General features: G+C 38.6%; 3 protein-coding genes across 8 annotated transcripts in view; 2 read left to right on the top strand and 1 right to left on the bottom strand.

The window, feature by feature from the left end:
• Positions 1-16069, bottom strand: part of LOC137979727 (visual system homeobox 2-like) — a 26016-nt gene extending 9947 nt beyond the window's left edge. For 2 of the 6 annotated variants that reach the window (XM_068827056.1, XM_068827057.1), the window contains exons 1-10: positions 15952-16069; positions 15748-15873; positions 15285-15378; positions 14094-14155; positions 13688-13790; positions 12246-12317; positions 11837-11995; positions 7357-7454; positions 6114-6170; positions 5102-5191 (exon numbers count right to left, since the gene is read on the bottom strand). In XM_068827056.1, coding sequence (XP_068683157.1) covers positions 5117-5191; positions 6114-6170; positions 7357-7454; positions 11837-11995; positions 12246-12317; positions 13688-13790; positions 14094-14155; positions 15285-15378; positions 15748-15873; positions 15952-16017 — 912 coding nt within the window. In that variant the 5' untranslated portion in view covers positions 16018-16069 and the 3' untranslated portion in view covers positions 5102-5116. The other 4 variants (XM_068827055.1, XM_068827058.1, XM_068827060.1 and 1 more) reach the window with 4 other exon arrangements.
• On the top strand, positions 10490-11846 carry LOC137979730 (histone H2B-like). Its single transcript, XM_068827062.1, has 2 exons — positions 10490-10599; positions 11228-11846. Exons 1-2 carry the CDS (start codon positions 10505-10507, stop codon positions 11511-11513), a joined length of 381 nt encoding a protein of 126 aa, XP_068683163.1. The 5' UTR covers positions 10490-10504; the 3' UTR covers positions 11514-11846.
• On the top strand, positions 16058-21987 carry LOC137979729 (DNA-directed RNA polymerase II subunit RPB7). The gene is made up of 9 exons (XM_068827061.1): positions 16058-16133; positions 16224-16333; positions 16454-16550; positions 16647-16709; positions 18275-18325; positions 19822-19887; positions 20365-20436; positions 21176-21209; positions 21544-21987. Exons 1-9 carry the CDS (start codon positions 16122-16124, stop codon positions 21555-21557), a joined length of 519 nt encoding a protein of 172 aa, XP_068683162.1. The 5' UTR covers positions 16058-16121; the 3' UTR covers positions 21558-21987.

Genomic DNA, 21987 nt, shown 5'->3' with positions numbered 1-21987 from the left:
AAATTCGGCGATGAGGTCGTGCAACTAATAGCGACTGCCGTATAGTGCAATCGTATGCCGGATGGCTGTCGAATAGGATTACTTGGCCCTTGATGAGAAAGATAACAGTGTAAAATCCTCTTTAGGGAAATTTCGAGGTGATTTTTATAATGTAAACCACGAAGCTTGAAATGAACACTAGCTATTAATTAAAGCATAATAAAACCATTTGTACTCTAAAGTGACAGCGGAGACGGTATTGAAATATCAAGCAAAAAAGACGACTCTTCAATTTTCCAAATCGCAGTTACAAACGAAACCCGATATGCGCATAACGAAGTAAGATTATTTAGATGTGCTAACCTGGTATAATGGTTTCGTTTCCGTCTGACCTCGGGTTCTCTAATCGCGCGACAACCGGTCCAAAGCACTCCACCAGAGCTGTGTGTTCTTGACAGCTTGATTTTGGCTTGGAGTTTTTGTCACCGAGACCAAGGATGTCTTGGATTGCAAAGGAGTGGATCGGCGAGGAGCGTTTCACAGGGGGGAATCCCTCAGAGTGAGACACCGCGAAACAAATTTGTAGCTCTCGGCTCATGTTATAGTCGGACCGCGAAAGATCACCTCACTCTTGCCGCGTTGTGACGTCTAACGCTTCACAGTTGATATGATATTTACACTGTACGCGCGCCACCTAATATGCCTGGATAGCTTTAATATTTTTCTAATCACCTTTATCTTCATTTTCTAATAATTAGCTATTGTCTTTAAAAGAGAAATAATGCAAAGGAAATTGAACAATCAATTCTGCCCTGCCAATCAAACGACTGGACATCCACATGACATGCTGTCTTTATATTATTAGCTATATTACTAATGAAACGGATTTCACTTAAGTAACGTATTTGCAAAGATTTTCCTCAGACGCGCATCAAAAAAAATTTCCTCTGCCTTCAAATTCAAACTCTTTTGGTTGTCCTAAATTTCTGTCTCCTGATTTTTTCTCGAAGTCTCCGGCTTTTGCCTGAAGCTATCATATTCACACTTAATTAGTGAGTAAAGCTTTCGAGAGAGTTTTCAAGTAAACATTCAAACACAGCGGCACCGTTGTTTTACAACCTCGTCTTTCAAAAGAGAAAAAATCAACTGGCAACTATCAAAGATTTGTGTAACGTAATACAGAGTGGAAAGTAAGGCCTGAAAGAAGTATGATATAACCCTTTCGATGAGGTTACCTAACCCGCAAGCCAGCTGATCATCACAGAATTCATATTGTATTCCCTGTTAGTATTAACATATTTCAGCCAAGAAACAGTTGCTTATTTCACAATCAAGAACGATATTGGACAGCGCAATCATAATCTTCCCTGTGGAACTTGTGTCTGTCACAATACTCGGAAGAAACCCCATGAAATGTCAAAATGAAAGAGATCGCGTCAATTGCAAAAAAAAAAAAAAAAAGAAGAGAAATCTGACAAGTTGTCAGTCAATCGTTAATACAATTGGCTGTCGTAAGGAACGGAGAAAACTGATAAAGATCCGCTAAAGGAGAAAGTGAGATATTTCTTAAGTGCAAGGAGAAGGCCATCTTTTCTTTTCTTCAAGGGAATAAATGACCTTCCAAGGAAGATTCCTCTGGCACGTGCCAGTTAGACATTTCGCGATTCCAAACAGAAAAGAAACATTTCTTGAATCATCAACCTTCCAAAACCTTCACTTTTCATTTAAGTTTCAGTAGTGCTCAACACTTTGGTACTTTGAAGAGGTTCTGCGGTGTTAAGACTGTCAAATTGTTATCCTTTTTAACTATTTTTGGAAAACCAATTGATTTCTTAACATAACATACAAGAGATTTTTCGTTGGACAACTAAAAGCGAAATTGGAACACATAAAAAAATACCGATTTCTAAACACCCTAAATGAGTTCAAAATTTACATTTGTTCGCCTGTAGTTTTTTTTCTAATACCTCTTCTACTTCTACGGTCCCTCGGGAAAACGTCTAAAAAAGGCTGTCCAATCATAGTTATATTTACATTTAACGATGTCACCGTTTCCTTTATTTACCGTTTAATTTTTGGGCTCCGAGTCTAGCAACTGGAAATCCCACAATTAACACTGGCATACAAAGACTGAGGGGTAATCAATACTAGCACTTCGAAACTAGTCTAGATTATTCTTTTTGGATTACAGTATGTGAAAAGAGAAGTGAGAATTTCGAAAATAAGCCATCTCCAACGTCTTGGACAACCGCGCTTCCCTAACGCTTTCTTAAAGTTACAGGTAGTAGCACAAGTTCGTAATAGAACACAATACACGCCAAGTCAAGACCCTCATCGAGGAATTCTGTAGGGGACACTTTACCATCCAGACTAGAGACCACGATCTGAATTGAATGAAAAGGATTTAGCCCCGTTGGTACCGATTCAAGGCTTAATATCCCACGTCAGGCACAAGAACTATGCAAACAGTGTTGACTCAATAGGATTTTTAATGAACGTTGATTACCATCTGGTGATGACAGAAGACGGCAATTTAGGAAAGCAAGAGACCCCACCAAATACACAAGGGCCTTGAGTTACCCGTGGCCAAAATAATTTCAGAGCATTCAAAAAACGAAGTTTGTCTTTGTGTTGATATTTTTAAATATAGGTCTGACTAAAAAAATAGAATGTTAAAAACATTCTATTTTTTAAGTCAGACCCAGATTGTAAATACAAATAAATGAGGAAACAAAGAATTGTATTTTTCGCAAAGTCGTTAAATATAACATTACTAAGAGCATGTACTCAGTGAGGTAGTTCATCTTCGTGATGACCTGTTATCAGACAGGCGTATTTGTTCTCGGTTTCGTATCGAGAAAAAAAATTCATTTACGTTCTTAAAAACAGCAACGATTTTAAACAAAGTTTAAAAGAAAATCTTTCCTATGCCAACGCTGAGCAGTACCTTTCCATAAGACCAGTTTTTGGTAACAAAGAAATTCCACACAATACACAAAAATATACGGTACTTACAAATAGCCAAAGAAAAATAAGAGATTTTTTAATGAGTTATTAATTCCGTAACCTTGAACCCGACTTAAATATACAAAATGTTGACCATTTTTGCGCATGATTTAACAATGCTTTTTACTAAAAATTGAAAATGGAAATACTCATTTACTTAAAGAATGGAGATAATTAAAAAAGCTCACACCAAAAGCGGCTAATCACAATAAATAAGTACGTTCTACTCTGATCGCAAAAAACTATTAAATATTTGATGATGAAGAAAACAATTCATTACTCGCTCAGCTTATTTTCACGACGACGCAAAAAAGATTATGTGTCGACACAGACGACAAGAGTTACGTGCCAGTTGCTAGGTGGAAAATTCGCACACTGCTAAAAATTACAACGTTCTTCAAATTTCGTCCCTTTAGCGTTAATGATTGCCTGGAGAGGTTCGCGGTAAATCTTAAAAGACGCGGGCTTCAGTTCTTTCCAAAGCAAATCAAGATTATCCACAGGAAAATAATCAATTCCCTATTACAATTATAACTGTAGTCGCAATAACAGTCTTTTAAGGCCAATAACCAATCTTTCGCTGTTTGAAGTCACTCTTTCCTGATTTGAAAAACAGAGTCAGTAATTGCCTAATGCGACAAAGCCTTTAGGGTGATCGTTCATCAATCGGGTAATCTTTGATTGAACAGCATTATTGATAGTAACAAAGGATTTCCACTCGAGCGTAACAGCTGCTTTTAAGAGCGATGTGTCTATCGCAGCTCTTCAAGTATACTTAGTTCTTCTCTTAAACCACATAACTTGTCTCAAATCTATTGAACACACATCACTAAATTCAACTATGCCGAATCTCAGACCCCGCTTAATTTCCGGTTTAAACAGCTTTTCAGTATGCGTGTTTTCCCTAGCTTATGGCGAATTTCGTCTTTGTCCTTGCGGGAAACTACAAACACTATAATGGCGAATGCACTATTTTAAAGTACCATGACTCAATGCAAAGCCCCAGTGATTAAAAAAACGAACCAATTAATTGGATCAAAATTACGCTACTATAGAGAGCCAAGGCGTTGACGAACTTGAAGACTTGAAATTAAGTGTTTTTTACCCCCAAGAACAGTTAGGGGCTTTGATTGAGAGGAACCTTTAATTACCGGCAAGGAAAAAGGAAACACTTTTAATATCTAAAAGCGACATGAAAACGCGAGTTAATTAATGGCAGGAACAGAAAAAAAAAAGGAATTCAAGCTGTAAATAGTTACTTTACCACGTACTTAAATTTACCGCACGACATTAACTCGCGACAAGAGAGAGAGAGACATTCAATTCGACACATTAATAATAATCCCTTTTTTGGGGGTTGTTTTGCTTTTATCGTATCAGGTAGTTGAAGTTCATTAACTAAAATTGCCCAAACAAGTCATCACAGAACGCAGCCGTACGGCGATGATACTAAAAACTTATTGCTGTTTCAAGTCTACAGTTCGAAGTTTATTTTCCGACATCCGGTTGGCATCCTATTACCGCCGGAGCGGGAGATCGCGGGCTCTAACCCCGCCCGGACCAACCAACATTCAGGGTCTTCAAACAAACTGAGGAGAAAGTGTTACCTTTGCAATCACATCTGCGAATGGTTAAGGTCTTACTCAGTGGAGAAGGACTGTCCAGCCTCGTCACCATCCCTTTGTTCGTGAAATTGTGTGACGTAACAAAACCCTACACACCATTTGCAAAGAGTAGGGCCAGTTACAAGAGTCGTGGTCTGTCCTTGTAAAGAAAGGGCTACGTTCAATAAACCGTTGGTCGTGTACCACTTCAGTAAATTTCAACTCTCGGCGGAGAAACGCCCTGGGAACGAGGTTGAGTAACCATCGAAAAAAATCACTTGTTCATTCGAATTATTTCAGGTGTTTTCTGCGCGCACGCGCCATCGATTTTGGGAGAATAAATGGAAGGTTCTGGTAGATCTACGAAAGAAAGTTCCTGAGTTTCTTAAGAGGCTTTTAGTCTGACTAGAAATTTATTTAAATGTCCCAATGCTTTTTGCAATCTTGCATTCCGCTCACAGGATGTTCGGTTTTAAGAACATACGCCAACCTGGGTACCTCCGCGGACTAACCTTCCGCAATGCTGGCTACGATGCTGGCCCTTTCGACAGTGAGTGGCGAAGAGTTCGTATCCGCTCGTCAATCGAATTTAGTGTCAGGCCCTACCAATTGAATAGAAAAAAAGCACTTTATAAGAGAAGCATGCACCAGAACGACGATTATACCAAGTTTAACAAGATTAAAAGGTAGAGGGAAAAAGATACAAAGGAAGGTCGGAGCACGTGCGATAAAAATGTTCAATCCGGGAAGTGAGGAGAAAGGATGCTTAAAGCTACAACAAGGTTTTTGTTAATGAACGTGTCTCAACAATTTTGCAACTTAGTTGCAAAATTGTTGAGACACTTTCATTAACAAACACCTTTTCTAGCTTCCAATGCCCGCCGTATCTATAATTTAAACCTTTCCCACTTCCTCTCCCCTCTCCCCCTTTCAATGTTGACTTCTTAAGTTTCCAACATTTTTTTGTCTTGCTAGCAACACTGATAAGGGAGGAAGGGGGGCTGCAGTGTGAAAGATAATTGGGAAATTAATAACGCCCCAAGAAGGTGAAGTGTCTCCACTATTTTTGCAACTTGTTGTAGCACCAAAGGCGCTTATAAGGAACTGACGGTACCCCTCCCGACCTTTTTGAAATCCAAAGGACCCTATAAAAGCTTGGAAGGGCTAGTTTCAAAAATTCTCCTTGAAATATTCCTAAAACGAGAATCCGCGAAACAGGGGAACGGGGTGGTGAAAGGTTCCCCAGCCCCGGCGCGGTGCTGCACTATCAATGTAAGTTATGTACATAAATGTAAGCTGGTACATTTATTAACGGCGATAAAGGTCAGAAGAAATGCAAATGCGAGTGTTGGGTTAACTCAAAATTATCACTACGTGGAGAAGTGCGTACAAAGCAAGCCACTTACGTGAGGTTGTCGACTCACTTCTCTATACTCTATATAAACCTTCATATATTTTCGAACACGGTAGAATACTTAGCAATGTTTTCATAAATACAAAATTAAAAAAAAACGTTCCTCATACCTGAGAAGAATCACTTCCTTTTCTTCTTGAATCACTACCATGTCGGGTATTTTGGGTCTGATGTAAAAAAGCAACTCAATTTTTGACCATGAACTTGAAGCGTTCAACTCTGTTTCAGAGCTGGGGTTTTTTGAGTTCAACACTTAATTTCCATATTTAGATCTAACGTAGCTCGTGCATTTTCCCGCGCGCGCAGCTTTGATCTTATTTTTGTCCCTATTTGGGGACAAAAAATCCCAGCTTTGTTCCAAGGAAAAGAGATGCAAGTTACACGCTTCAAGGTCATGTTCATGCTCTTCTCAAGTGGCAAAGAGTAAGAGCTAACTTAGTGGGGATAGGACTGCTGGGACTTGTGAACTTCACGAAAGTTTCTAAAAGAATCGACGGTTCCTTATTTGGGACAGAGAGTTAACGCAATGACATCGAAGGGACGAAAAACGAAAACGAAAACGAAAACGAAACTCTTTTCGCCTAATAAATCAGCAAAAACAACAGTTTAGGCGCCCCGCACGAGCAAGAGCGTTTTAACTTCTGGAACAATTTTTGCCGTCCTCGGTTAATTAAACCCCGAGGAAAAAGGACCAAATTTGAAGTCCTGTGGATGGCGTGAGCATATGACGCTGAAATTCAAATTCCCTTTTACGTTTCAATTATGGACTGTTATTATAGATTTGGAACGGCTTCGAAGATATTACCTCGGGATATCATCAATGCGAACCTGTACTCTAGAATGACTTGCCAGTAGAACTCGTCGTCGTCTCTGAGCAAGCACTCTAATTTCCACTTTTTATTTTGACTACTTGCACTGCGCACGCCTATTAAATTCTTCATAGGATGTTTGGCTTCTAATTTAAATTGGTCGGATTGAGGCTGCACCGGCCCAGAATGACGGCCTAATAAACGCCCTTTCTACTTCAAATGATTCATAGCAACCAAATATTAAAACACTATTTCTGTATCAGATGTAGGCTACGAGCTCTCGCTCTCCGGTTTTTGTTGGAGCGTGGCGGCTCACGCGAGCGACGACGCACATTTCCCTTTCGTAAACGATCTTTGCCATTTCGACGAAAATTATTGTTTTCTGTTATGAGGTTTTTATTTTCAAATAAAGAAAAAAAAAAACAAATTACGCTATTGGATTATCAGCGTACGTCACTTATTGCTTATAAGGGTTTCAGTAGATCATTGCCTCTGCTGACCTTTTTCAGATCTACTCCAAAATTCTGCTTAACCAAAAACTTACGTTTTGTTTGAAGTACTCTGGTGACATTCCTTCAAGATATAAAACTCTTTCTTCTAGATCCGCGAGTCTTGTGTACACATCACGCGGCACAGGCCTACCTAGAATCAAGTAGAAAGAGATACGATAATCGACAAAGTCGTCGAGAAAAAGTCTTTGTTAAAGACTCTTAAACAACGATGAATGAAGAGGTTTAATTTCTAAAGAAACCGTGGTTCTGCGTCGGTGGGAAAGTCAACCTCGTTCCCAGGGTTTTTCTCCGCCGAGGAGAAGGTGGAGAAAAGCCCTGGGAACGAGGTTGTGGGAAAGTGAAACATAGAAATGGGTTTATCAACTGAGTTGATGTGGTAAGTTGCCACTGTAAAGAAATTCGAAAGCTGACGTTTCGAGCGTTAGCCCTTCGTCAGAGCGAATTCGGGAATTGTGGATTGTTAGCGTTTCATGATGTGAAAGATGGAGATACGGTATTGCCGGGTAGGGATATAGCCACGTGCATAACAATTTCCTCAATTTCGTGGGTAGTGAGGAAACCGATTTCAAAAATGAATCTTTTCGGCATTTTTTTAACTTTTCGTGTTACCCTCGCCCCAATTGTTCGAAGGGTGGATAGCGCTATCCACTGGATAAATCACTGTCCACTGGATAACTCAATTGGTTTTGCTAGTGTTTATCCGCTGGATAGTGATTTATCCGGTGGATAGCTCTATCCACCTTTTGAACAACCGAGGCCTGGTGTAAAGGGCGCGCTGATCACCATGTGTTGGCTAGAATTATTAGGAAGGTTGAAGTGTCGAGCGACTGGTTTCGATTCTTCCTTGTCGTTTTTTTCGCACGACTCGCAGATAAGGCGGTCTTCTGGTGGCTGTTTCTCGAAAGTCCCGAAAACGTTTCGGGCCCGAAAAGCCATTTGTGAAACTGCCAACCGCTTCTTTTGGAAAGCCGGTGAAAATTTGACGACTTGAATCCCCTCCGTTCTTGAGATATAAAGGAAATGTGACACACGAAAATGGCCCGTAAAGTTTCGGTACCTTCGAGAAACGGGCCCATGTAGCCTGTTTCTCAAAAGTCCCGAAAGTTTTCGGGCCTATTTCGGGTTCCACAATTCCCTTTATATCTTCGCAACGCCGAGGTTCCAAGCCATTAAACTTCGCAATCCTCTTAGTTTTTCTTGCATTAAAAATTTGTTAAAGGATCAGCTTTTAAAAATAACCAGATTGCAGTTTGACGACTGGCTTTTCGGGCCCGAAAAGTTCTCGGGACTTTCGAGAAACAGGCCCCAGGGGCTGCCATCATTTGCCAGAAAAACGGGTTGTTCCGATTAAAAAACAAACGAAACGGTCTATTTTCTCTGGCACTAGTAATTGTGGACAAATGGTACAGAAATTTCCGGGCATTCCGGTCAAAGCGAGAACAAGGGAATACCTCGAAAGGTATTACCCTTTTTCCGAAAACATTCCACCGGGACGTATACAAAACATGGACCCCAGGTCCATGGACCACCCCTGTGGACCTGGTCCATGGATTACCCCTGTGGACCACCCCTCATTTTGTAAACTCAATATGTTTTACAAGCACAAAAATCTTTAGACGAAAGAGAGAAGTGATCGTGGCACTTATCTGGAAAATTTAAGCAGGAATCCATGACTAGGAGCGAACAACTCCCGTACTAAGCCTGTGTAACAGTATTTCTACAGACCAGGAGCCCGTGTACGATCTATTTTTAGACTACTTTTTCTGCAAAAAGACAAGACAATTGCGGTTTGTTGACGCTATGACGTCAACTTTGTTTCTTGTGATTGGTAATCGGGCTCCTGCAGGAGTCTCATTAGCGGGAAATTCAATCTAAAAATAAATCGATTTAAGCAATAGCCTGTTACAGACACTTATACCACCTATTGGTGGCTCCAAAGGGCTTCGTCTATAAACCGCTTTTCAAATATAAGTTCATTACATTCATCCAATTCTTCACCGGAACAAATGAGCCCAACCAGGAGCCCAAGAGTAGGAGCTTGCCTCTCTCATACACGTTCTTATGAGTCAACCTTTGCCCGTATCTTTCTATTTTTAGAACGCCACGAGTTCCTCGGCTCTGCACACACTGTTTTAAAAGGCCAATCAGAGTAAAGTCATTGTCTAACGAAGACAAATAAAGCAGTAACACTGTATTGAAATCGTGCAAATTGATGTAAATCTATCATTGAAATGCGAGTCTCCTGCTCAAGGGTTCGTTCTAAAAATAGAAAGATACGGGCAAAGGTTGACTCAAAGATCTACTGCATATGGAGGCTCCTAGTAATGGGCTCCTGGGCCAACAAATTGACCTGCTCCCAACTGAGTGGCTTCAAAGCTCAGTTGGCAGAGCGTTGCACCGGTGTCAGAGAGGTCATGGGTTCGAATCCCGTTGAAGCGACCTGAATTTTTCAGGTGTTTATAATTAGAGACATTTGCTCAAATTGTCCAGATAAATGTGAAGATCACCTTCCTCTTTCGTGTAAAGATTTTTGTGGGTGGTCCACAGGGGTAGTCCATGGACCGGGTCCATGAAGGGGTCCATGAACCGGATCCATAGGGGTGGTCCATGGACCTTGGGTCCATGTTTTGTATACGTCCCTTCCACCGAGATGAACTGTTCCATTTGAATTCTCTCCGGAATTGTCGAAAATTCCATTCAAATGGTAAGCGCTCCTAGTACCAACCGGTTTCTGCTTGAAAATGGTAAACAACCTGTATATCTTTTTGCATAACGTGAATGTTAACACAAGACCAGAAGACCTATTTGGGAGACAAACAGACGAGACCGCGTTCGCATTGCAAAAAGGACAGCAAAAATGTCTTATTTTATAACGAAAATTCGTTTTAAAATGACGGTAAAACAACTGCCCAATAATATGTAAAGCACACTTCAAAAAGAACCAAGATTATTAAGAACCTTTTTTCATAAAAAAGCTTATGCCCAAGACGGATCAAACTGCTTGACTGTATAATTTATGCAAAGTAAATTATGCAGAAACAAGCGAAATAACCCACCAATCACAAATTTCTACAGTTTCCTAAGAGGTCCGGCGTGCATTAATATATACGTCACCACGCTTTCGTCGAGTACCGGTGAAATTTGAAGTCTGAAGAATATCACACGAAGAAGAATCCAAACATGTCTGGTCGAGGAAAAGGAGGAAAAGGACTCGGGAAAGGAGGTGCAAAGCGACACCGAAAGATTCTAAGAGACAATATTCAAGGCATCACGAAGCCCGCTATTAGGCGCCTTGCTCGTCGTGGCGGTGTCAAACGAATCTCTGGCTTGATCTACGAAGAAACCAGGGGTGTCCTCAAAGTTTTCCTAGAGAATGTTATCCGTGATGCGGTAACCTACACTGAACATGCCAAGAGGAAGACTGTGACTGCTATGGACGTGGTCTACGCACTTAAGCGGCAAGGCCGTACGTTGTACGGCTTTGGCGGATAGATGCTTGTCTCGTGAACAGTTCAACAACGGCTCTTTTAAGAGCCACCATGTTCAACAAAGTAATAGCCAATAGTTACACATATTCCCCTTGTCTACTCAGCACAATTCGTCAAAGTATTTTGTAATGTATTAAATGTATTGGTAACATGAAAATGATGTGTTGTACGGTAAACTGCACGGGTCGTTCTCACGGACCAATAGCATTCGTGGATTTTCGATCCGCATACTAATTGATCCGAATGGCTCGAGGACATAAATAAGGCCAAAAGCCTAAATGATTCATATTTTGAACTGTTGATTACCACAAACACCTTCCTATTCAAATATGGCCCCAAAAGTTGCTGGCAAGAAGGGTGAAAAGAGGGCCGGTAAGGCGAAGGCTTCGGGGGAAACGAAATCGAAGAGAAGTAGAAAGCGAAAGGAAAGCTATGCCATTTACATATACAAAGTTCTGAAGCAAGTTCACCCTGATACTGGAATATCGAGTAAAGCCATGGGTATCATGAACTCTTTTGTCAATGACATCTTCGAGCGGATCGCTACTGAAGCATCGAGGTTGGCCCACTACAACAAGAAATCAACCATCAGTTCTCGAGAGATCCAGACCGCCATTAGACTTCTGCTACCTGGTGAACTGGCTAAACACGCTGTCAGCGAAGGAACAAAAGCTGTGACCAAGTACACGAGCAGCAAATAAAATTCATTGAAGGATTAAGAGATGTTTGTCAACACGGAAATCACAAGTTCAGTGTGACTTTGCAGGACATGACAAAGTTATTAATATACTCGGTCTTTTTCTGTATTTTGTTAATAACTCTTGAATAGAGGCCAGATTCATCGACTGTTACGTAAATTAAGAAAGTTGTAAAATGCTCAAGTTTAGGTTTTTAAGTTCTCATTGGTTTTAGTCACCGAGTCTCGCTGAGTCCTATACAAAGTCGAATTGTAAGGGAGACGATACCTTTCGTAATTTTATATCGCGTCGCGTGAGAAAGCAAATTAATAAATTGGTTATAATACCTGGTCTGTAGCCGAGGTGTGCTTCGAGGTTTCTTAGACGTTCCTCAACTCCAGGGCAGGATCTTCCCTCCAGGAAAGTCGGGGATAAATATTTATTTGAAATCTCTGGTCTCAATGCATGTGCTTCACTTGTCGTGCTCATGTCCTCTACCCTAGTAACTAAGAAACAGAGATTTTGGTTTTTAAAGTTCAATGTGCAGAGACTTGTTCCCTGGGGATCACACATCATGGTTTCTAACAGTCATTGCTGTGAGTTCCATTGTTACCATCTTCCTTTGACATCACACTGCTTTGCAATGCATAAGGTTAATATCTCTCATTAGCTCAGGCAAATGAACAAACATGAAATGTTTAAGTGAAAAAGGCTATTGATTTGACTCCTTAAACAAAGACCCTTTGAAATACTTACCTTTGATGTGGCCTTTCTGTCCAAGCCTATGAACGAACACAGCATCTGTTCGTGCACATTGAAATTCTATTTCTTGGAGGAAAAAAAAAAACATGATTCAGCAGAAACCAAAGGCACCACCTTGAATCACGCTTTGAATTGCAGTCAACAAACAGAAATGGTGCTAAGCTTTGTTTTGAGTTTGGTTATATTTGCCTATAAGAGGAAAAGAGAAATGTCTTCTAAAATTGTCACTTTACGTTCTATCCTGGAAATGCTAAAACGTTTCTATTTTAAAATACTGCTGCATAGCATTATTGATTTCATGTGTGTTACATGTACACATGTAAAGTTGAGCCAGTTTCCAGCAATGCTGCTGGCTTTGTGGAAACAAATTCCCACTAACCCAATAGGTGGTAAATTCATGTACATCATCACTGTTATGTTGGTGGACAAAAACAAAAGACCTCTCATTGGTAAACACTAAATGACTGGTCCCTCGAGAAACAGTTCATTTTGTTTCCAGAGAATCTCAATGTTTCCCCGAGACACAGCCAAGGGAAACAAAATGAACTGTTTCCCAAGGGACCAGTCATTAAGGGCCTCTTTACACAAGCCCAGGTTGGACACCGACCAGGGTCAGTTCAGCGTTGAATATTACGTTTACATGAGTCCGGGCTGGGTGAGGGTTGGGTCATTCTCGTCATTCTCGGCTGACCCGGGTCAGTTCCCTTTCGCTGGGTTGAAAGGGCTGGTGACTACTTGTCAGTGAGGAAAATGGCAGACGAACCATGCAATCATCACAATCATCAATTTGTGTTAAAGTGATGTTCAAACAATCCCGGGTCAGATATGCCAGTGTTTACATGAAGAGATTGAAGAAATTTCAACCCTTCTAGCCGGGTCAAGCGGAGTCTTGAGAAGGGTTACCTGGCAAGGGGGGCTGACCCGGTTTGACTACTGTTTTCATGTAAACGCTTATAAACATTTGACTGCAAAACGGTTACCCACTGCAGTGATTCAATCCGGGGTAAAAAGCAACCCGAGCTTGTGTAAACAGGCCCTAAGTGATTTGTTATAAAGCACAAAAAGAAAAACGTGCAACGGCAACAGTAACGGCAGTCGTTGGTCAATATTCGCGGGTAACAGTGCACTGTTACCCTCTGACGTCACAGATTTTGCACTATTGCCCAGTAAGAGTCTTTTGGTGGGAAACAGTTTTATTGTTAGATGTCATGTGACCTCGAAGCAACCAATGAGAGCACGCGCTGCTGGGGGAAAAAACTCAGCTATATAACAACTCTTTTTGTTCACATATTAAATTTTGTTAGTCATAATTTTGCTAACTTTCAACCATAAATTCTGTTTTGATTAGCTACTAAACATTTTCCAAAGGAAATGAAACAAAAACAGCCAGAATGACAAGTAAGCTTAAAGGTACCAACATGAAGGGTTCATCTCACCATTGCTAGTTTCTGTATCAACAACATTACAAAACTCTCTTTTGTTAAGCAGGTCTACCTCCACTCTCTTTCGTTGTATGAATGCTGAAATTCTCCTGTCAATCTATTACAGATTACAAAACAAAACTGAAATAAGTGATCAAAGTGAACCACACAAGAGGGTTTCATATTAATATTTTGTCAAATTATCATAACTAAATTCAAAGCAATGGATGACTCACTAGAGCTCTGAAATGTTCAGTCATCAGGTTGTCCACAAAAAAAATTGATTTGAGTTAATTTCGTTAGTGTCCCCAATTAGTGCTCTTCTGCTAAACTCATTGACAGTTAAACAAAGTTATTATTATTATTATTATTATTATTATTATTATTATTATTTTTTATTATTATTATTATTATAACACACCTCTGCTTTTCCAGCTTTCACTTGAATGAGTGTTGCATCCACCTCCATGGTACCTTTGTTAGCTATGAAATAAATCAAACAAGATCTTTTAGAACTTATTTATCTGTTTTCTTACCACTATAGTTGCAACATAATGCACATTCCAAAGAAGTCCTTGTTGATTCACTAATGACTACCGACACAAAATCACCTGATCAATCTGTAGCACAACAACTGACAGCAACGACTGCACACAAACTTATTACACCATCACTTATAGCCGTTGTGAAATCTCTGATGACACAATGGTCTTAATTAATTTGGAACTTTCTTCAGGCTATGTATGGGTATGAACGATACAATAATAACACTTTTAACAATTTACAGCTTTCTTTCTTAAAAGTCATGATTAAATTTAATTGGTTTTTTGCCGAGTAAAGGGCTAGCAAAGTAGTCACTCAAGTCACATAATTCAAGAATTACGTCATCCATGACTTTCTTTAGTGGGGTGGTTATTTCCCTACCAATAAAAGTTGCAACGTAGACACATTCCATAGATGACATAACAGCCTTTTATGTATTTAATACTTGCTTCGAATCAAGCGCTTCAATAACACAAAAAGGCAATATATTTTGTACCAAATAAAGAGCACTTGGAATATTGATAATATTGACAAAATCTTGAGTACATGAACATTTTTATTAATAGCTTTTGGCGGATAAACATCATAAGTTGCGTGATTCAAACTCCCACTGACTATATGGCTGAGTGGAAGTTTGGGTCTGCTCACCGACAAAATGAAAAAAAACAAAAACATAGTGCCGAGCAAGAACCGCCCTAAGGGCATGGCCGCGCGACTAATTATTATTAATTTAGTTACCTGTGATATAACTATATATTTTGCAAATTTAAGAAATTAAAGAAAAATCTACAAACTAATAAAATATTAAGTTTTATGGTACACTGTCTAAAATATAAAACTGATGAGAGTTTCAAGATAAATTTAATATAAGAAAAACGAAACACTTTTAAAGCCCACACATTTATAGACATCCTTAGAAAAGGCAGTCAGTGAAGAGTAAGTATTGGTAGTAAATAACAGGTGATACCACATATTTGCACAGTAATGAGTTTAAGTCCTAGATAAGACAGATTTTTTTATGCTTCTTTTCAGTTGTTTAACTTTTATTTAATCTACTCAAAATAAATACCTGTTGTCTCTGGTTTTCCTTCTGTCTTCAATTTCTTTTCTGGTGTGCTTGACACTGAAACTGCTGCTTCTTCCATATTTGTGTCACACCTTTCCTGGGTGTCATTTGGTAACACAATGTAAATAGACATATTATTATTATTATTATTATTATTATTATTATTATTATTATTATTATTATTGATGGAGGAGTCACCCTGCCAAATTGACCATGCCCTCTTCATCCCCTCTATATACCCCTGCTAGCCTGTTCCCTAATACATTAAAAAGCTGCAAATTTTGACCTTTGTTGTCCAATCTGGAAAAAACAACGACCTAAGACCTGACCAAAAATTCAAATGACAATTGCTGGTAAAAAAGAAGGGGGGGTAGTGTTGGGCACTGAAGTTTATAAGCTGTTACCAGTAATGACCACATATTAAAAGGTCATTACGTCCTTATATAAGTAAAAAAGGCAGCTCTACCTGTATCAATTTAATGTTCGCTGTAAGTTGAGAAAGATGTTTTCGCACATCTAAGTCATCAAAGGATGTTGCATGAAGTTTTTCACGACAGAAGTTGTAGAATAGAGCGTCTCGTGGAAAGGAAAGCTAGGACGAAGAAAGAGACCCATCGTTCTCTGGCATTTATGTTCAAATGTCTTGCTTGAACTCACAAATTACCTGTACCTTTTTTAAAAAATGTTCAAATTCGGTGAGAATGTCAATGATGATCAGGAAGTTTTGTTGCTTCATACTGCAGAGATCTGCCAACTTTTCCAATTTGCCAGGCTACCAAGTAAGTTGTATGGTTACCAAGGACATCTCCCCTGCATCCATGCATCGGTGACTGGTTCAGTATGTTTTACCATGTAAGATACGTTTTTTCTTTCCCTTGAAATCAACGATAATGATCTCTGCGTACATTGCCTCACTTAAGCTATTGTTTCTTTCCTTGTTAGATATCATTGGAGCACGAAATTCTGCTTCACCCACGATATTTTGGACCGAACTTATTGCAAACAGTGAAGCAAAAGCTTTTCACCGAGGTCGAAGGAACCTGCAGTGGAAAGTGAGTCGAGATTCTTGAACTGTTTTAAGTAAAAATTAAGCCAAGTTTACTTTCTCTGAGCTCAGGTATCTGGTATGGTATGTTTTAAAACCACCAAACAATGATGTTTCTGTTCTTTAGGTATGGCTTCATTATAGCTGTCACCACTATTGACAACATTGGAGTGGGACACATTCAACCTGGCAGGGGGTTCGTTGTCTATCCAGTCAAATACAAGGTGATTGTTTTACTTTTAACGCATCATGCTGTTTTATATTTTAAAGATGTGCACTACGTTAAAGTGGTTTCCATTTTTCTCCACGCTTTTTTACAGGCCATAGTTTTCCGGCCCTTCAAGGGTGAAGTTTTGGATGCTGTTGTTACACAAGTGAACAAGGTAAACGACGAATAATAAAATTACATTACTTTACTGACAAGCACATAAGAGGAAATAAAATACTATTTTCATGATACAGACAACACAGGTTTTTAAAGAAACACAAAAAGGTCATTGTCAATCTTAATAAACAGAATGGTTTAACACTATTAGTTGCATCATGGGTAATAATAAGTAATAAGTAATAAGTCTCGCTAGTTACAAGGACGGCGCAGCAAGTGTTTGAATGGTGGGGCTAAGGAAGAACGTGTGGACAAAATTGGGGGTGGGGGCATGCTTGGGAATTTTTATTTAATCTCTCTGAAGTGACGGGGATTGCTTTTATAATGATAAAACTATTGGGTCTCAAAATTCACCATTACTAAATTGAAATATCATAGTCTGTCATACTACTGATATCAACCTTTAATTACTATAAACAAGCCAGAAATTCAACGATTTTGCTTGAGCTGCCTTGAACTCAATGCTGTATAATTAACAATGATTGGACAAGGCTGAGTACATGTATGATAAGAAGAATTAGTATCACCCAGCTAGTGGACTAATGCAAATCCTGCAATTTGATTGGCTACGCTACTAGAGGACTAATAGTAATATTCCTCAAGTAGGGAAAAGCGTGACGCTTTCGTTCGTTTTATTCCCTTATAAATATTTCTTCAACTTGCATTTGCTAACTTTATTACTGCCTTTTCTGTCCAACTAGTTGGGTGATACTAAATCAATAAATTAATTATGCAGATCGAGGAGGGTGTTATCCACCAAAGCCAAAGGCTTGAGGTGGATAACACCCTCAGAGATCTGGATATCTTCATATCATATGAAAGCCAATTTCAATAATTCACCAGATAAAGGTTTTCCATTTTTTTTGAAAAAGTAATCAGAAATTTTAAGAGATCTCTTCTTGGCATTACTAGTGGTATTTGAAGCCTCCTCGTCCTTATTTATGTTGCCATGTACCATGTGCACTTCTTTGTTTTTAATAACAGCTATACACAATTCTGCGGTTTAAACTTACGATGACAAAATGTTTTTATAAAGAGATGTTCAACAAAACTTGCAATAATTGGAATGCTCGACAAGCCGTGAAACCTGATATCAAAAGATGGACTTTGCACTGACTGGGATAAATTTAGAATGCACAATAACAGGAGAAACAAGAACTTCATGATCTTGAAACTAATTAACAATTTGATTGAGAGTCACTTTATAAACCAAACCCAGTTTTTAGTTTGGGTCGAAATTGACCAATTATGAAACTACGCCAGTGCTCTCACCACTGTGAAAACCCTGCAACCAGGGCATGCAAGAACAAAAAAGAAAAAATAATAAAAGACCCTATCAATCATGTATGTTCCCATATAGCTTTGGCTTGCGCTGAATACTTATGGTACACCTATGAGCATAAATGCATCCATCTTACTTTGTGCTAGTGCCAGACTCTCTTTTAAGAAATAAAATTAATGAATGCCCACTGTTAAATCCGTAGTATTAAACATGCTCTTCTTGATAATTATATCGCTAAGCTCTTGGTATTAAACAGAATTTGATGAAATCTTTACTCTCAGGTTGGGCTGTTTACAGAGATTGGCCCCCTTTCATGTTTTGTATCAAGGCATGTAAGTAACCAGCAAACCACTATTCAGGCCTTACTTTCTCTCTCTATTCAGTTTCTTTAATCAAGGGCCCTTTCCATCAACAGCAATAATAATAGTCTTAAAAGTGCAGAATGATTTAGGTACATGTTGTATTTACATGGGGGTAACAAAATTAATTATGCAGAAAACACTTGGAGAAGAGTTTGAGAATCCCTCCTCCCAAGGTTCAAAATCCAACCAAATGCAGTGCAGAAAGGCAAGCGTTCTTAGTGTTGAAGCAATACTGCCGTAGACTCCTTAGATAGGATGCCACAGTCAGATTACATCTAAATTAAAGTTGTGTAACCTTCAATCAGATTCACGAATGGCAATAATTTATTAGCCATGAGCTTGTGCACGTTACAATGTTGCAGCTGTTGACCATGGTTTTATACTCAAAAGTTCCCTGCTAGCAGAGGTCTGTTTCCTTTTGCGTTGGCTGGGCGATTGAGTGCGAGAAAAGAGACCTCTGCCATGGGTCGAAACTCACTTTGATCCAACTGCTGTCCACAACCTTGGACACTACCGTACTCGTCAAACCACATAACCGATGACATGTGACTTAAGCCTGCTGTTTCCTGCCCAGTAATTACACTGTTATTAATTGTTTAAGTGAGCCCACACAGCATTAAGAATTACGTGAGGATTTGGTTGCTAAGTAACCTCTGCGCATGCTCAACACAGTGAATTTCGATCCATGGCAGTGGTCTCTTTTCCTATACTTGTCAGCTCAGCGAATGCAAAAGAAAAGAGACCTGTGCTAGCAGGGAAACTCGAATGGTAACCCCTTCAAATTCCCTATTTTGCTCAAGTTTTTCCTTTTTTTTTTTTGTAGTTTAATTTATTTAGGCTGCATAGTAATCGTTCCTGTTCGACACAATTTAAAACAGGCTATTTTAAACAGGAACACTTGCAATGCAGGCTAAATTTATTTGTACTTCAGGAAATTCATATTATTTTATCATTTCAATGGCATCACCCTTTTGCAAGAACAGGCATTAAAACTGTTAGCATCCCACAGAATGTACTCTTTTTGGGAACTTGTTTTAATGAGTCTCTTTCTAATAAGTGTCACACCTATGAGCATTAATGTACATGCAGATTGCCAAATTGCAGTATCCATTTATTAAGGGCTGACTGCCATTTTTCTCATTGTAGAATGCCAAGGCATGTCTTGCAATAAGTCAAGATAAATATGCAGCCTCTGAAAGTCCACTTTCAACCATAAGATTAAGCTATTCATTTTAATATTTTTAACTTTAATAATGGGAAATTAAATATACTTTATCTTGGGCTTCTGTCAAAAATTTATTCCTTTATCTTCTCCTTATATTCTCAGAAATATGAAAAAAGTAAGGTTGCAGTTGTTTTGACCCCCACCCCCCCCCCCCCCCCCCCTTCCATGTCTCATCATGACATAGCCTCTGTGATAATTTTGTAATTTTGGTCTGGTTGTTAATTTGTCTTGTATTGTCCAGTCTATCCCATCTGATATGGAGTTTGATCCAAATTCAAATCCACCATGTTACAAGACTCAAGATGAGGTATGGCAAATGATCTGCATTGTATTTCATGAATTCCATTAAGTTTTTTTTCTTGGGATGTACAAGTATCCTATATACAGGCCCTTGGGGTTTCCAAAAGAGAGATTAGCACTAGTAAAGCACTTCTAGGAAGCCTTCAACAGATTTTCCTTCAGCTATTTAGAGCATGCCATTCCAAGAACAACTTTTATAAGCCAGTGAAGAGCCTTTTCAAAGAGTGTTTGGAATAGATGCATTTTTGTATTTAAATTTTATTCCATAACAGACCAGTGACATATATATAAGTGTCCAGCTTCAACCACATACAAGAGTAGCTTAAATAATACTTGATGAATCTCTTTTGAAAAATTAAAGAACAGTGAGCTGTTGATTGTTTTAATGTCTTTTGCTTCTTCAATATGAATAATACACAAAAGTGGCCATATTGGCACAAGCCAATATTTCACTTTTTTTCTTGGTTTTTTGTTGTAACTCTAGGACATTGTTATTCAACAAGATGATGAAATACGTCTTAGAATTGTAGGAACAAGGGTAGATGCCAAAGATATCGTAAGTACAATAATTATTGATGTGTTTTGTGGCTGGTGAAGGCACTGATGTTCATTAGCGATTTTGTTGTAATCATTTAATATAATGATCATATAAACTTAATAGGCCATTTCCGAGTTCATGTCTGCCTCCTCTTTAAAGTGAGTCAAAGTGCGCAGTTTTTCTGATGGTAATTAGTTCTACTTTACATTAAGAACCAAAGCTAATTTTCATAAGAAAACAATCGCTCTTAGACTCACTTTGAAGAGGAGGAAGACATGAACTCAGAAATAGCCTATTGTCTACAAAGCGGTAATTGAATCATTACTGCAATTTTTAAAAACATCACAAATTTTTAACATGCAAGACTTGTTTCAATATGTTTTACATCTTCATCAGTTACAAAATGATATTAAAAATTCTTACTAAATTTTACAACACCCTAGAAAAGCATGTATGATGATTCCATAATATGTAGTATTCTACAATGTAGTTGCATTCTTTCTACATGTATCTTTGTTCTTTTTGTTACAAATCTATTATAATAGTACCATAGTTTATTGCTGGTATGCATCCTTCTCAAGGTTGTTATAATTCCACACAGTTTTTTCAAATCATTTTGTAATTACATGTATTGTCTGAGGTGTGAGACACATCAAAAATATATTTTGCAAATTAAAACATTTCATGATCTTTTCAAAATTGCAAATCATGCCAGACTCACAAAAACTTACATTTTCTTGATATGTTTATTTTTCAGTTTGCTATTGGATCTCTCATGGATGACTACTTAGGTAAGTGCCTCTTCACAGATGTAAATCCTTAACAGAATCAACTCCAACATAGTGTAATATACTGTACATGTTTTATGTTCTAGGGTGTTTGAGGTGTCAACAGCTTACGGTCTCTTGTTTCAGTGTCTTTTATGCGGTACATTTGTGGCTGGGGCTCACATGACCAGATCTAATACATTAGTCCATTGCAGGGTTGCCCCTGGCCTTATGTCAACAGTAGCAATTTCCACAAAGCTTTTTTCCAAGGAAATAGCATGAAGCCAGGCCTTGCACCTGCAACCTTGGGTTCTGGAGTCAACCATGCCTCCACTTATTTCCTTTCTTTTTCTTGCAGGTCTTGTCAGTTAACAAGAAAGGGATAAATATTCTTACAGAATATCACCTCAAACAACCATATGATATCAGAACTAAGTGCCATCAAGAATCTTAAAACATAAACTGGTGGTTGATGCCATCTTGACAAACATGCTGTGTAGTATTTATTACAATTTTTTTAGAGCAAGCACCTCAAAGTGCTTTAGCACAGCAACGCTTGTACTACAGTTAATTTACAATACAAAAAACATTTGAACCAGTCAATGGATGGATGGACTGCAAGCTACATTTGTACTTCAAAGGAATCTTTCCTAATGTCTGAATAGTAATTTTATTTTATTTTTACATTTTTGGCTGAAACAACTTACGGAATGATAACAATAATATTTCAATACACTGTTTTTTTTTTACTTCTGCTTAAAATAAATGTTTACCAGTAATAAAATTAAATTTTGCATTTCAA

The sequence above is a fragment of the Montipora foliosa genome, chromosome 12, assembly GCF_036669935.1.
Source record: "Montipora foliosa isolate CH-2021 chromosome 12, ASM3666993v2, whole genome shotgun sequence".
Taxonomy (NCBI): Eukaryota; Metazoa; Cnidaria; class Anthozoa; order Scleractinia; family Acroporidae; genus Montipora; species Montipora foliosa.
This window is presented reverse-complemented; position numbering and strand designations above follow the sequence as displayed.